The sequence below is a fragment of the Phaeoacremonium minimum genome, assembly GCF_000392275.1.
Source record: "Phaeoacremonium minimum UCRPA7 unplaced genomic scaffold PA7_03_scaffold_8, whole genome shotgun sequence".
In the NCBI taxonomy this organism is placed as follows: Eukaryota; Fungi; Ascomycota; class Sordariomycetes; order Togniniales; family Togniniaceae; genus Phaeoacremonium; species Phaeoacremonium minimum.
In genome coordinates this window covers 143,838-157,993 of record NW_006920915.1, presented here as the reverse complement: position 1 = coordinate 157,993, position 14,156 = coordinate 143,838, and the positions used below count along the sequence as shown (strand labels likewise).

The window sequence follows — 14,156 nt, the reverse complement described above, 5'->3', positions numbered from 1 at the left end:
GGGCCTCCAAGAGGGCACAGAGCTGCAGTGAAGATCGGCAAATAGGAGGCGAAGCTGATCTTTATGACTTTAGAAACGAGGGGAGGAGGGCGGTGGTTTCTTTTGAAGTTGCGGTGGAGGAGGGCACCTGGAAACCGGGGTCGTGCATCACGTCCCCTGCAACTGGATGCTTGTGGTGGATTTGGGTGGTCCCCTGTCCTACCGCCTACCTAATTTTGTCTTTCGATAGTGGATTAGCTTCCGCGTGTGACACGGCAAGCGGGATCCAGATGCGCTAGAAGCTACCTAGTATCTATGTAGAAGCTGGACCTCCACCTCGATTACTCAGATGAGCATGTACGCCTCATAACTCTGTTTGTCTAAAATGCAAGATTCCCCAAACAGCGCATCTCCAAAACGTAAGTTTCCGGTGGGAGATCTCGTGCGCGAACTTAGGTAAAACGCATCAATATACCTACCTTCTGTCATGCGTAGTGTTCTTGCTTACAATGAACCTACCTAATAGATACCTCCGACGAACAAATCCGATATCTCTGACTTGCGCCAATGATACGCATACCTGCCGTTAAGTGCCTGAGCACAGTTAGACCTCATGGCTTGTCTAGCTGCTGCAGCTAAAATTGTGGCTTATATTGATAGTTTTGAGCTGTTTCATCATCAAGCAGGGTTTTTTTCCCTTTATTTCATTCAGCTGGCAGTAAAGGGGGTGCTCTGAAGAGCTTACATGGCTTGGTAGGGTTCCCACGAGAAGCGAGCGCCACTTGTAAAAGCATGGATACCTCCCCAGGTGCTTCCTGACCTGCCTTTAATGCATACAAGACACACCCGATAATCATGGATGTGCTGGAGCATATAGGTCGGCTTTCCAGGTCCAGGTGCCTCAACGGTACATATGCCTCCTAGTATAAGTCGACGAGACTGCCTAGGTAGGTCGTTGAGGAGGGATCCGTCAGCCTTGCAGTCCGTAGCCCCACATCCCACAGTAAATTTCCCCGTCCGTTTCGCGCATCAGCCACACCAATACTTTTGCTTGCGCCTCTCAACGTAACTAAATCGCTGGTCCGTTTTCTCGTCGAGGCGTTCCCATTTTTTGAGCTTGTCGCCCATCTCGTCGCGAAACGTCCGTCTCCCTCCCCCGAATTCATCTCAGTGTGCGCTCCCCTCCGACCCATTAAGCCCTCGACACAGGCCATCTTCGAGTTTGGGCACAATGGCTGCTGTGAGTTTGACGTGTCTCCCTTGTCCTTGGATCTTGCACGAGGTCTAACATCTAATGCGTGCAGCCTGTTGTGACCGTGTCCGAGAGCAAAGAGCTCCGTGGGCTCAACCTCATCGCAGCTCACTCACATATCCGTGGCCTAGGCGTCGATGCCGATACCCTCGAGCCGCGCGCTGCTTCGCAGGGCCTTGTCGGCCAGGCGAAGGCGCGCAAAGCTGCCGCAGTGATTCTCGAGATGATCAAACAAGGGAAGATAGCTGGGCGGGCTGTATTGATTGCTGGGCCCCCAAGGTAAGATTCAGCGCAATCAGTCATGTCTATCATTATGCTCATCATGTTTTTCTTGGCATTTAGCACCGGAAAGACCGCTATCGCAATGGGCATGGCTCAGTCTCTCGGCCCCGACGTTCCCTTCACCTCCCTTGCCTCGTCCGAGATCTACTCGCTAGAAATGTCCAAGACAGAAGCCTTGACGCAGGCATTCCGGAAATCCATCGGTGTGCGCATTAAGGAGGAGAGCGAGATCATGGAAGGAGAGGTCGTCGAGATTCAGATTGACCGCAGTGTCACGGGTGGCGCAAAGCAGGGAAAGCTCACAATCAAAACCACCGATATGGAGGCCATCTACGACATGGGTAGCAAGATGATTGACGCCATGACAAAGGAGAGAGTAATGGCCGGCGACATCATCTCTATTGACAAGTCGTCAGGCAAGATCACAAAACTGGGTCGGTCATATGCAAGATCTCGCGACTACGATGCCATGGGTGTCGACACCAAGTTCTTGCAGTGTCCTGACGGCGAGCTTCAGAAGCGGAAAGAGGTCGTCCACACAGTTACCCTACATGAGATCGATGTCATCAACTCAAGAACACAGGGGTTCCTCGCGCTTTTCTCTGGCGACACCGGCGAGATCCGTAGTGAAATTCGGGACCAGATCAACACCAAGGTTGGTGAGTGGAAGGAGGAAGGCAAGGCCGAGATCGTTCCGGGTGTTCTGTTCATCGATGAGGTTCACATGTTGGATATTGAGTGCTTCTCATACATCAACAGAGCACTCGAAGATGACCTGGCTCCCATTGTCATTATGGCCAGCAACCGTGGCCAGTCACGTATTCGAGGCACCGATTACAAGAGCCCTCATGGTCTGCCTCTAGACTTCCTTGATCGCATTTCCATCATCACTACGCAAGCGTATGGACAAGATGAGATCCAGCAGATTCTGTCCATTCGGGCACAAGAAGAGGAAGTTGACTTGTCTCCCGATGCCCTTGCCCTCTTGACCAAAATTGGACAGGAGACTGGTCTTCGGTATGCAAGCAACCTGATCACTACTTCACAGCTTGTGTCAGCGAAACGACGCGTCAAGCAAGTCGGTGTTGAGGACGTTCAACGCAGCTTCAAGCTGTTTTACGATCCGTCCCGGAGTGTCAGCTTCGTTGCAGCTTCTGAGAAGCGTCTCATCGGCAACGATGGAGCCGTAGACTTCGCAGTGACCAATGGTCAGAACGGAGACAAGATGGATGTAAGCTAATCGACTGTTTATTGGGGCGTTTTTGGCAAGAAAACATGCGGTGATGACGGGATGGCAAAATAGATACTGTAAAAATAGTGCACCATAGGGGATAACCATTTAATCCCTGTGGGGCAGGTTCTCTAGAGAAGGTCTTGCTCGATCAAGACGCTCATAGGTGTTGGTATCTGAAGTATTACATTTATATGGATTACACAAAGTCTGCAACCCTCGTCCAGCCCGCTTCATCGCCAGCTGGCCGAAACTCGACGCCCTCCGTGAAATAGCCTGCTTTCTGCCATGCATCCATTGTTGGACCATCGTAGGGTCCTTGCAGTGCAGCGTCGTCTCGGCCATCTATCCAACGGAATTCCCACATTTTGGCCGCTGGGGTGGCGTCAATAGGGACCTCAGACTTGGGAGGCTCTACCCAACGCTCCCCGGTTTCGTTTTGATGCTCCCGTATGAGCAATTCCCTTTCGGTATCGTATATTTCCGGGTAGTCTCGTCCAAGCAGTTTATCTGCCGCCTCTGTGATTGCATTGATGGCCTCCTTGATTCTGACCTGCTCAGGGTCTTCTGTCTCTTTCTCCTTATCCACATCCATGGCATCGGCACCATTCTTTTGCTTTTTCAGCTTCCATTTTGGAACCTTTTTGGGCTTTGTTTGGCCTTTTCCAAGTCTGGCTAGGGCTTCGAGGGCGGTCTCGCCCTTTTCAAGCCGTAGTACTAATGCTTTCAATAGGTCTGCTGTAATGATGCTGTCGTCTTCTTTCCGTTGTTGTCTCAACTCTGCCTCGCGCTTCTCATGGGCGGCGGCAGCCTTCCTCATCTCCTTTTTGCTGACGCCCTCGAGCCACCTGTCGTGGACGGCGTCTGGATCGACAGCTTTTCTGATGAAGTTTCCTGCCTCATCAAACCCACCCTCTTCTTGCTCCTGTTTCATATTGAAGGCGTCTATCTTCGGTGCATTACGCTTGAGGCCGCCTGCACCGATTTCCTCGTCCAGCCCTTCTTCTTGTATGGCAAGTTCCACGTCCTCTTCGTCATCGCTGCTAACCTCGTCGTTGATGTGGACATGACCGCCGCCCTTGCTGTTTGCTTCCTGACCCTCAATGTCATCAGCATCCATGAAGTGCACTTCTTTTCCTTTCTTCCCTCTTGAGGTGGTGTCCGGCGCGGCAGGGTCTCCGTTCTCAGCCTCGGCATCGTGCGGATCGGCGAACATGTCATCGTCTTCGTCTTCTGCCACTGCCACTGCCGCACCATTCTGTCCGCCTGACTTGAGGTTCTTATCGTAATTGTCTAATTGTTCGGCGAGATCAACATTCACATCCTCATCGCCCCCGGCCTTACCCTTCTTCCCTTGGCCCTTGCGCGCCTCCGCGCGCGCGTAGAATGCCTCGTTGTCGGAGTCGCTGTCATAGCCATCGATGTTGACGGCACCGCGCTTGGTCGCTGCGCCGCTCCCTACGCCAATCACGTCTGCGTCTAGCACGTCGTCATCCTCGCGGGCATCGGGGGCGAGCGCGGAAGGGTTGCGCACGTCGAACTTGACTTTTTTGGAAGACGGCCCACCATCGGCTTCTTCTCGCTCGCCATGATGGGTACGGGCGAATGCCTCGCCAGCGCGCTTCGGGCGCGCGGCAGAGAACCTAGATGACATTGGGTATCCGTGATTATGGGAAGGAGCGTTGAGGTGGGTGCTAAGATGTTTCCGTATGGTTAGTTGAATTGACGCCACGATCGACTTCTGAGCCGAATGAGTTCCGCAAGGCTACCAATAAGTTTTGACGTCAGCCAAAGGCTTGGTCACTAAGGCAAGGTACCACTGCTGGTGAGTGGGGAAATTATCCAGCGAGCGAGCGAGCGCTGGCGGCCTGTCCTTCCTGATCTACCGCTGACCAGGCTACTGTTCGTGTAAGTGCTAAGATTCCCGAATGTAAGGACAACACTCCGTAGAAGCATGTGCCTGTCTGAATACGCCTGAAAGATCTATAGCGATGCCGACGGAGTTCTTTTATGGCAAGGTCAACTCAGACCTAGAAGGTGCACTTAGATATCCATGGGAGCTTGCACCTAAACCGCTACATACCTCTTTAGGTGTCAACCACCCGATTCTAGTACGAGTCTGCGAGTCCGGCTGCCGAATATCGCTTGAGGTATATGATTCAGCCTTTTACTCTTCATTAGACGGCGGCATCTCAAAGGCTTCCAGATTAGGTTCATGAGTGAATCGAGATAGCTATACGTCCTTTTCATGTTAAGGCAATGTACCTAGCTTCGATTACCCCAGGCCTTATCTTCGGTGCTTATCAACGAAAGTTCATATACTTTAGTGGGGGCAATAGGTGGCACTAGGCTGTAGAGGTGTCGTCCTAATGCCGACCACTCCAGCAGTTAGGCTGTCGTCATTCAGTTTGCCTGCCCGAAACTCTACCTTTCCAGAACAACTACCACCTCCCATAAAGTGGTGATCACGACGCCTATATCCACCCTTTCAACAGTAAAGAGCCTCAATCCTCATTTACTACTGAATCGCACAGTCTCACCTTACCACGAGAAATCGGAATCTGCCAAGATGGTAAGCTAGCTATCATGCCATCGTCTTCATCTGGATCGCCGCTAACCTCCTGCTCCCAGTATGCGTACGGTGGCGGGTTCGACCCGAACAACCCCGAGCATCTATACAACATGGCTCGATCCGGGATGATGCGCAGACCTGCCGTGCAGCGCTTCGACGAATACTACCGGTGCTACCCCATCGTAATGGCACCTGGTCCCGACCGCCCCGAACTCAACTACGGATCCAAGATCTTCTTGCCGCCTTCCGCCCTCGACAAGGTGTCGAAGTTGCATGTCCAGTGGCCGCTACAGCTGGAGCTCATAAACGGCGAGAAGGGCAAGCATACACACTCGGGTGTCTTGGAGTTCTTGGCTGAGGAGGGCAGGGCCTATCTGCCCCAATGGGTATGTCGCGATCCTGCTTCAATGCACTGGTCGTCCGGAGGTGCTGACGAGTTCAGATGATGCAAACACTCCAGCTCGATGTTGGAGATATGATTCAGATCAAGACGACCTCCTTGGAGCTGGCAAAGATGGTGAAGCTGCAGCCACAGTCAGTCAACTTCCTGGATATAAGTGATCCCAGGGCTGTCTTGGAGCGTGCTTTCCGAAACTTCGCCGCCTTGACCAAGGGTGACGTCTTCAGCTTCGAGTACAACGACACCGTGTTTGATGTTGCAGTGCTAGAGGTCAAGCCCGAGACAGACAAGATGGGCGTGAGTATGATAGAGACAGATGTGTCAGTCGAGTTCGCGCCGCCTGTTGGCTACGTCGAGCCGAAGAAGCCCACCGGGAGCGGAACCAGCACACCAAGAAGCACGCGCGGCGGTGTTCCCGCTGGCGGCATGCTGCATAGTCAAGGCACCATGGCGCAGGCAATCAACTACGATTCTATCGCCCCTTCAGCTGCTGGCGCAGCGGCGTCAAACTTCATGGGGCTGGGACAGAAGATTGGCTCTAAGAAGGGAAGCAAAGCTCCCACTCCAAAGCCGGCTACTCCAGTTGCTGGAACTTCGACAAACAACGATCCCTCTGCCACCCTACGGAGAAGTAATGGCCCCATGCCGCTCCGCCTTCCCCCGAACAAATTGTTCCTAGGTTATGAGATCATCCCCGTCAAGACCAAAGAGCAAAAGGAGCAGGAGAATGAAGACGCTCAGAGACCTCATTTTGCCGGTCAGGGCCAGACCCTCCGAGGAGCTGTCAAGAGAAAGGGCGACGTTGGCGAGCAGCCAAAAGCCCCCGAGAAAAAGACTTACGAGGCCCGTAGATTGGACGGTAAGAAGGCTTGATCAGGATCAATCCATCATGAGGTTACTGGCGTTTAGGTTTTGGCTCGCTTAGGGTCTCTGGAACGAGGCAAGTTGGCTTCATTGAGGGATTATCATGACTGCGGGGAATGCATCAAGATGAGAGATTCACGTGGCTCTCAGCTTGCTTAGATTTGAGCTTGTGCAAATTGTCACGTACAAATCAGAGAATAATCAAATTCAATTTTCGTATAGCAATGACCATTGGGTTGCATTCCACGACGAGTAGCCTACAATCAACTGGTCTAACGTTATCGAGAACCCCTGACGACAATGAAGGTCCATTCCTTCGTACCCTTTCCGATTGCAAGCAAAGTGAACTGCCGAGCTACACTTTCCACCATCCAGTCATGGGTCATGACAGGTTGAAGACCGTGTGAAGGATTACTTCTTCGGCTTAGCGGAGACGTCACTACTCGGAATCATCAGTTGCCGACCGACATTGGAGTCGGCAGAGAATACTTACACATCGCCAGCATCGGCGGTAGTCTTGGCCTTAGCCTTGATGGTAGCGGCACCTGCGCGACGCTTCTTAGGCTCTCTCTCCTCGTCGACGTCTGTGGTAGCCTTGCGAGACTTCTTCGGCTTCTTCTCACCATGGTCAGCAGAGGCTTTGCCGGTCTTCTCGGCCTTCTCGGCCTTCTCGACGTGGTCAGTAGAAGAAGCATTGCCAGCCTTCTTAGCCGTCTTCTCGCCGTGGGCAACAGTAGCCTTGGCAGGCTTCTTAGACTTCTCCTCGTCGTGGTCAGAGTCGTTAGTGACCTCATCCTCTCCAGACTGCTTGAGCGCAAGGGCTATGGCCAGGCGCTTTTTGATATCGGAGTGGATTGTGTGAGACCAGCGCAACCTGCAAAATCGTCAGCGAATGCAAGCAGAAGAAGATCACAAGTAGCGACGCAGGGTAGGTGATTTCAAAGTGATTCTCTTATGATGGGAGAGATCTTTCTCAGTTTTTGCCACTTACTGCAAGGCCGAAATGGTGAAACTGTGACCCAAGGTCTTCATGGTCTCGTGGATCTGTGCGTAATTCGAAATCTTGATCCCATTCTTCCGGTACTGAGACACGATGATCGAGAGAAGGAAGTCAAGGTCGGCATCGGGTGTCCACTTCTCCATCTTCTTCTTCTGGCCCTCCTCGGAATCCTCCTCAGAAGCCTTCTTGGAGACCTTGTTGGGAGCCTTCTCGGCGGCCGTTTCGGAAGTACGCTTAGAGGGCATGATGTCTGGTTGGATGATGTTGACGACGGGTATGTTGGTACGATATCTCGATGATGTGGTGTTGGAGAGTTGATCCTCTGGCAGATCAGGAAATGTGAGGTCAGGGAAAGTTTGTGGGAAGGAGATGAAAATGAAAGACGTAAATAAACAGCTGCCAGGGTATTTATGTGGATCCTGGTATGTGTCTTGTTCGTTGCGGCTGTGTACTGCGGCTGGGGTTGGGGAGATGCGGCTGAGTGAAGCCATCTCGAACTCGTAGGCCGGCGGGCAGGTGTTGTTGCCCCTGAGTTTGAACCTGGCCTTTGCAATTGCAAGACAAGAAATGCTCACTTTGGGTGCTACTAAACACCAGTTTGTCGTGGCTTGTTCACCTATTCGCATTATACTTGCCTCAAAGTATCATACAAAGGAATTGCAAGAAAAGGGGGTTGTTGAAGGAAAGGAGTGTGAAGACTTGGTGGAATAACACGCCAAGAGTAGCCAACTGGACACCGCCACGAAACTGTCTGGCGAGGGAAATGAACCACAAACGAATGCCATTATATGAACTAGACGAGTACGGTGTGAACGCAGGATAATTTAACGTCGTCAATTTGCAGCCCATATGGGGCGGGGATGTGTTCCGAGTATCAAGAGAGCTATCGTGTTCTTCGTCTTTCGCCATAAAACCAGATCCAGTGACCATGTTCTGCCCTAAACTCGCAGCAAAAGAAGCAAATCATAATTCATCAAGCGATCTTTCAGATCATAATCATGTCAATCTGGAGCCAGACTCGTGCTCCCTGAGTGGACGACAAGGCTAGACATCATGGTCCTCATTGGCCCTGAAGGTATAGTTGTTGTAGTTCAGGGGAGAAGAGCGATAGCCCTCAGGTCGAAAGGGAGCGATTGCCGGTAGACCATGAATGCCGTGCATGGAACTGCGCTCCTGTTTGATATGACCGCCGTCAAGCATCGCAAAACCGTGCATTGGATCGGGCTCCTGTTTGACGGGAGCGTCCTCTGTATTCGGGTAACCCGGTGTAGAAAACATATTCTCAGACATGTCGCCCATGTCATCTCCGACGTTATCCATGGCAGACTCATTGTGAGCGGCGGACTGATTCTGAATTTGAGACAGAGCCTCCGCCTCCGCCTCCGCCTCCGCCTCCGCCTGAGCCTGAGCCTGGGCTTGGGCCTGGACCTTAGACTTAGCAGGGGCGCGCTTTCGTGGAGTTTTCTTCTCGACCTTGGCACCCGAATTGTTGGGACCTAAGACATCATCGCCCGGGTTGGCAGCTTTGCCCGCTTTCTTGGAGGAGCCTCTGACGGGAGATTTGGTGGCTGCTCCAGACTCCAAGCCGAGCTTCTTCTTGACTTGGCCAAAGCGGACCTAGGAGCTCGAGTCAGTACATGAGGTACGATAGAAAGCAAATGGGAGATACCTTGGCCACATCAGCGTTCTTGAAACCAGAGGCCTCAGCCACAGCGGTCCAGTCGATTTCAGGCTTGCTCTTCTGATGTTTCAGAATGTTAAAGAAGAAGTGTGCCTCCTGAGGTGTGGGCTCTGGGAACGTCTTGCCCTCTTGGCCCGAAGTTGTGTCTCCGTTGCTCTTGCCGTCCGTCATCTTGGCTGATAAACAAAAGTGACTAGGAAGTGGTGAAGGAAAATGGAGCGAGTCTCGGACCCTTCCCTTTACTGGGGATACGATCAAGAGAGACTGGTAGGTGGTGCACGCTCCCAAGTAATGAGTGCGAGGATAGTAAGTGAAAGTTCGGATAAGATGGTGATCTTTGGCTAGATCGGTTTAGCTGGGGTTTGAAAGTTGAGTGGTTTTGGTTGTGGCGGGCAATCCAAAGGAGGCTTGTAGGCAACGAGAAGGTGTGGCTCGTCTGGCTGGAGGGGAATTTGTGACGGACGGGGAAAGACCCTTCACCGGGGCGGTATCTAGACAGTTGGTGCAATGAAATGTGTGTATGTAAGTCAATATCAAAGTGAGTCCTGGAACGACGCAAGGAGAGAAGGGCAGCTTTGTGAGAATTGGCTAAGCTGGAAAGATGAGAAATAGCGGTGGAAATCATCCATGGGCACGACGCGATGGCTTCCTCTTTTTTCTGCGGCGCGGAATACGTCCACTATAGTCAATGTTGTATTGTTGACCCAAAATGGAAAGAACGGACAGGTATCTAGTCGACCAGAGCATCGCAAAAAGGAAATCTCCAGATCCAGGGAGGCGCCCATTCACACGTTGGATCGCATACCACAACCAAGTCCAAAACACACCGCCGAACCAGCAGAAGATCAGGAGTATTTCATGCGTATGATCATTGTTGATTACCAGGTATCATAGAGTCGTCTAAACGTATGTCCGTTACCAAACCTTGACCATGAGTCCAGCGCAAAAAGCGCATCCATTCCACATGTACAAGTCCATCAAAGTGTCCGTATGCCCCTCGAACAAGTGTAGTTAAGCAAACAGCCCCAACTCCCTTCATGATAGCTTACCAAGCATAGTCTTCGTCCTCAGAGAAATCTGAAACCCACTCCTCGTTATCGTAATTATTCACTTCATCATCCTCTGCATACCCATCAAGGAAATCCTCCATTCCATACTGGTGCTCGGTCGGTTTTTGGTTGTCGATTAGGACGTCAACGACATCACACATGCCCTGGACAGATGGTAGACTCGTTACAGCATCCTCAGACATAGGCGGTCCATTCTCTGACTCGAGCTCCCGCTCAGACTCCGAAGTCGAGTCATCGGCGTCGGTGTCAGGATCTCTGTATGAGCTGGGTTGTGTCCGATTGCGTAGATCTCTTGAGACGCCGTTGCGCTGCGAGGGAGAATCACTGCCGTGGACAGCTGCATTACGGGTGCTGCGGCGTGTGGGAGTCACAGTACCGCGGCGATTTCGTCGGGGCGTCTCCTGTCCTCGCTGTCGAGGCACAACACTTGACGAGCCAGCCGAAGCAGGCATCTCCATCTTACGCGCGAATAGTTCATTCAACTTGGCTACCCAGTGGTCTCTGAATTCGCACCGCTCACGCCAAGGTATATCCAGTGTTGCCTTGATCACCAGACGTCTCAGATTGACCAGCAAAGGCGCGTTGTCGGCGAGGCTCTGGAAGAAGTTCTTCGCTGCTGACAGCATCCATTCTCCAAGATTTTGCAACTCAATAACCTGGAGGGATCGGGGCCAAGTAGGAATCTCGTTATCTTCTAGAATAAAGTCGTAATAAGGCTGACAATCGTTGTAGAACTCATGTATACTGAAGAATCTGAAATCCATGCGCAGGGCCCGAAGATTTGGACAGTGTTCACTCAAGTCGGGTAAGAAGCTCAGACTCAGGGACTGGTTGTGCTTCAGTGTGAGTTCCTCAAGTTGTCCACCGTGAGATGATAGATAGGCCGAAAAATCCTCAGCCGTGACCTCCCAGCAATTGATGAGCTCAAGATGCTGAATTGTGGTAGGGAGCAGGGACAGTAGACGACCATCGACAATTGTAGATGACTCCATCACAAGATGTTTCAGTTTAGGCAAAACAGAAATTGAATCAGCGATTTGGAAGATGTAGTCCCCATCCTCGTGGGCCATAGCGTTATTGTCGCGCCGTTTAGAAGAGTGCAAAGACGGTGTTTGGAAATTGACAAAGCTGAGTTTCTGGAGGCCGTGGAAGCTTGGTTTGAGATGCGCATCGCGCAGGTTGGGCATCAGTTTCGGGTCGATCATTCTCTTACTCCACCACCAACTCTTCAGTCTAGTCGGAGCAGCTTCGTCACCTGTGATACCCAGAGCCTGGGTCAGGTCGGAGGGGTACGTCCATCTAAGACTCTCATCCAGCATACGATACGGCTTCCCGTCCTTGTAGTGATATAGCCTGAAGTGGGCAAGACGCGGAAGAGACCAGACGAGTCTGCCAAGGAGGCTTCTGGCCGCACCGAACGCACACACACCAACATCAATGACGAGGATTTCAACCTTTTGACGGTAGTTGCACCATGTGTGGGGAGAGCCGTCCGATACGTGAGCCACAAATTTCTGCAGAATATTTACGCCGCAAATAATGGGGTACTTGTGCAGCGCTGTCAAGGCAGGCTCAGCGAAGGCCTTGCAGGTCGTGGCCGCGCTGAGGAGGAATCGATTCGTATGATCTCTTTCCATTGGATCATGGAGGTAGTCGAAGATCTGAACCAAGATGGAGTATTCCAGTGACTCCCATGCTGGCTGAATCGGCTTCTTGAGCTTGGAGACCTGCTGCTTGCGATGACCCATTACGTCCTCGCTGGGTCCTACCGTGAGGTATGTATTCTCTGCGCCGCTCAGGTTCTCGTCACTTTGCGCGACAGGATTGTCGAGCTTACGTCGCGATTTTGGCGACGGCTGAGAGTCTTGGTCGTGCGTGTGGGCTCGCTTCAAAGCGTTGTCGGAGACGCTGAGCTGGCGGGGAGGGTCGCTCACGTTGTCGTTACCGTTGTGATCGCCGCTGTGGTTTGCCCACAGTCGGCGGGATCTTCGCCTACCGACTTGGATTCGACCGATCATGCTGGCTGTTGGCAACAGATGACTCGTAGATTGATTCTTGCTGGCAGCGCGACGTCGAGAACTGCGACGCAATGGATTATCCGCGGAAGCAGAGGTAGAGGTCAGGTACGCAAGCGAGATACGGATACATCCGACTGTTGTCGCGTTGTGGTGGTCTGAATGAAGCAGAACGGTGAGGTGGAAGAAAAAGAAGAGGCCTGCAAAGGTGGTTAGGCCCGACGGAGGTAGGATGGAATGTGGAGGAAGAAGGAAGGTACGAAGAAAGAAGGGCAGGGCGACGAAGGTGAGTCGAAGATTTTGTGTCGTCTGCGTGCAGATGTCAAAGGTCAGTCGAGGTACCTGGACCGTCCCAAAAAGTAAAGTTTATGATGTAAGGCGGGTGGTGTCGGTAGAGATGCTGCAGGTGGCTACCTGGGTAATGTGGGGGTTTAGCGGGGCTGCTACCTATCTGCTGCGCATCGTAACAGTTGCTTAAAATTCCGCGACCTGCAGCACCTCGGGAGCTTGGCCCGTGCTTTGCGTGCCAACGGCGGGTTGCACGCTAGTAAACCCCTGCTCCTCCTCCCTTTGCCAATTATGAGATATGGGAGCACGTGGGGAGGAACTTGGTATGCAAAGGATGGGAGTGCAAGTTGTCAAAATTCAACCCGTGATCGATTTGCAAGATGTCAAATTGAGAAATAGGAAAGGCCATACAATACAACTTCGAAGGCCAAACATACATACTTACGATATATTGCAGTATCGTGCTCGCAAGTATTATCCCCAGAAATCTTATAGTTCCGCTTGATACAAGAAAGATGAATAAAATATTCCGTTAGATCACGGGAACTTGTCGACCTTGCAATTTGATATTTTAATAATTACCTAGGTACAGACAGTAACCACCCCGGGCTGTTCTTATCTTCTCAAGGCTCATCTGATTATCAAATGCGGCCTGCCTTGGGGAATAGCCTTTTGTATACATAAGTTTACCATTCTATATGATAGGTTGGCTCTCTATATCCTATCTTATACTCTGCCCAGTTAGTCTTCAAAAGGTGTCAAGGCCTTAGGCCTAGGTAGGTGTTATGGTTGAAGTTGATCGATATTCCTTGTCTCCCGTAACCTTTAGTAATTGCGACTTCGGTTTGGTTTGGTTTGGTTTGACTGGAGCAAACCATTTAAGGATCTTCTGAGAAAAGTCGGGGCCAGCTTGGATGGAGTCGGTAGGAGGTGGGGGCCGTTCTTGATTGGTTGGCCAATGAGTTAAGGCACGCCCGCGCCCACACGCGGCTAGCTTACTAGCGACCAGGGAAGTCGCGATTTCTCTCCCCTGCTCGCTGGGAAAACCGCTCCATACGCGTCTCTCTCGACACACTGCACTGTCAAGCTCCAATCTGGCTGGGCAGTGTTGACTGAAGTGACAGGACTGGACTGCCTCCCTGCCTGCAACTGCACCTGCACCTACACATGCGCCTGCGCCTGCATCTGCATCCGCAGACAGAGAGCGCCTCACGTCTAAACACAGACACGCACATACGCACAGATAGACGCCCGCTCCATGTCACGGCCATGATGGTGATGGAGTCGCACCGTCTGTAGGATAGCCGGCGTCGAGCGAGTGAACTGCGCATAGATACCCATCGCTCAAGACACGCACATCCATCCATCCATCTATCCTTCACCTTCTCTATCAGTCTCTCAGCCGGTCATCTCAAACGCCATCCATCACACTTCACTTACTGGGCACCTCTTCTTTTGACAAGAGCCTTCTTTTCTTGTCTAACACGTCCAGGGCTTCGCACCCCTCAAATCGCGTGCATCA

General features: G+C 52.0%; 6 protein-coding genes across 6 annotated transcripts; 2 read left to right on the top strand and 4 right to left on the bottom strand.

The window, feature by feature from the left end:
* Positions 1-1,210: 1,210 nt before the first annotated feature.
* Positions 1,211-2,753, top strand: UCRPA7_175 (putative aaa family atpase-like protein; the record flags this gene model as incomplete). The annotated part of the gene is made up of 3 exons (XM_007912773.1): positions 1,211-1,219; positions 1,284-1,510; positions 1,574-2,753. 3 exons carry the CDS (start codon positions 1,211-1,213, stop codon positions 2,751-2,753), a joined length of 1,416 nt encoding a protein of 471 aa, XP_007910964.1.
* Positions 2,754-2,943: 190 nt separating this feature from the next.
* UCRPA7_174 (putative lin1 family protein) lies at positions 2,944-4,398 on the bottom strand (the record flags this gene model as incomplete). Its single annotated transcript, XM_007912772.1, has 1 exon — positions 2,944-4,398. The coding sequence occupies one exon, from the start codon at positions 4,396-4,398 to the stop codon at positions 2,944-2,946; it is 1,455 nt and encodes a 484-aa protein (XP_007910963.1).
* Positions 4,399-5,313: 915 nt separating this feature from the next.
* Positions 5,314-6,589, top strand: UCRPA7_173 (putative ubiquitin fusion degradation protein; the record flags this gene model as incomplete). The annotated part of the gene is made up of 3 exons (XM_007912771.1): positions 5,314-5,316; positions 5,376-5,702; positions 5,777-6,589. The coding sequence occupies 3 exons, from the start codon at positions 5,314-5,316 to the stop codon at positions 6,587-6,589; spliced, it is 1,143 nt and encodes a 380-aa protein (XP_007910962.1).
* Positions 6,590-6,991: 402 nt separating this feature from the next.
* On the bottom strand, positions 6,992-7,825 carry UCRPA7_172 (hypothetical protein; the record flags this gene model as incomplete). Its single annotated transcript, XM_007912770.1, has 3 exons — positions 6,992-7,019; positions 7,074-7,454; positions 7,572-7,825. 3 exons carry the CDS (start codon positions 7,823-7,825, stop codon positions 6,992-6,994), a joined length of 663 nt encoding a protein of 220 aa, XP_007910961.1.
* Positions 7,826-8,624: 799 nt separating this feature from the next.
* UCRPA7_171 (hypothetical protein) lies at positions 8,625-9,432 on the bottom strand (the record flags this gene model as incomplete). Its single annotated transcript, XM_007912769.1, has 2 exons — positions 8,625-9,197; positions 9,250-9,432. The coding sequence occupies 2 exons, from the start codon at positions 9,430-9,432 to the stop codon at positions 8,625-8,627; spliced, it is 756 nt and encodes a 251-aa protein (XP_007910960.1).
* Positions 9,433-10,306: 874 nt separating this feature from the next.
* Positions 10,307-12,349, bottom strand: UCRPA7_170 (hypothetical protein; the record flags this gene model as incomplete). The annotated part of the gene is made up of 1 exon (XM_007912768.1): positions 10,307-12,349. One exon carries the CDS (start codon positions 12,347-12,349, stop codon positions 10,307-10,309), a length of 2,043 nt encoding a protein of 680 aa, XP_007910959.1.
* Positions 12,350-14,156: the final 1,807 nt, after the last annotated feature.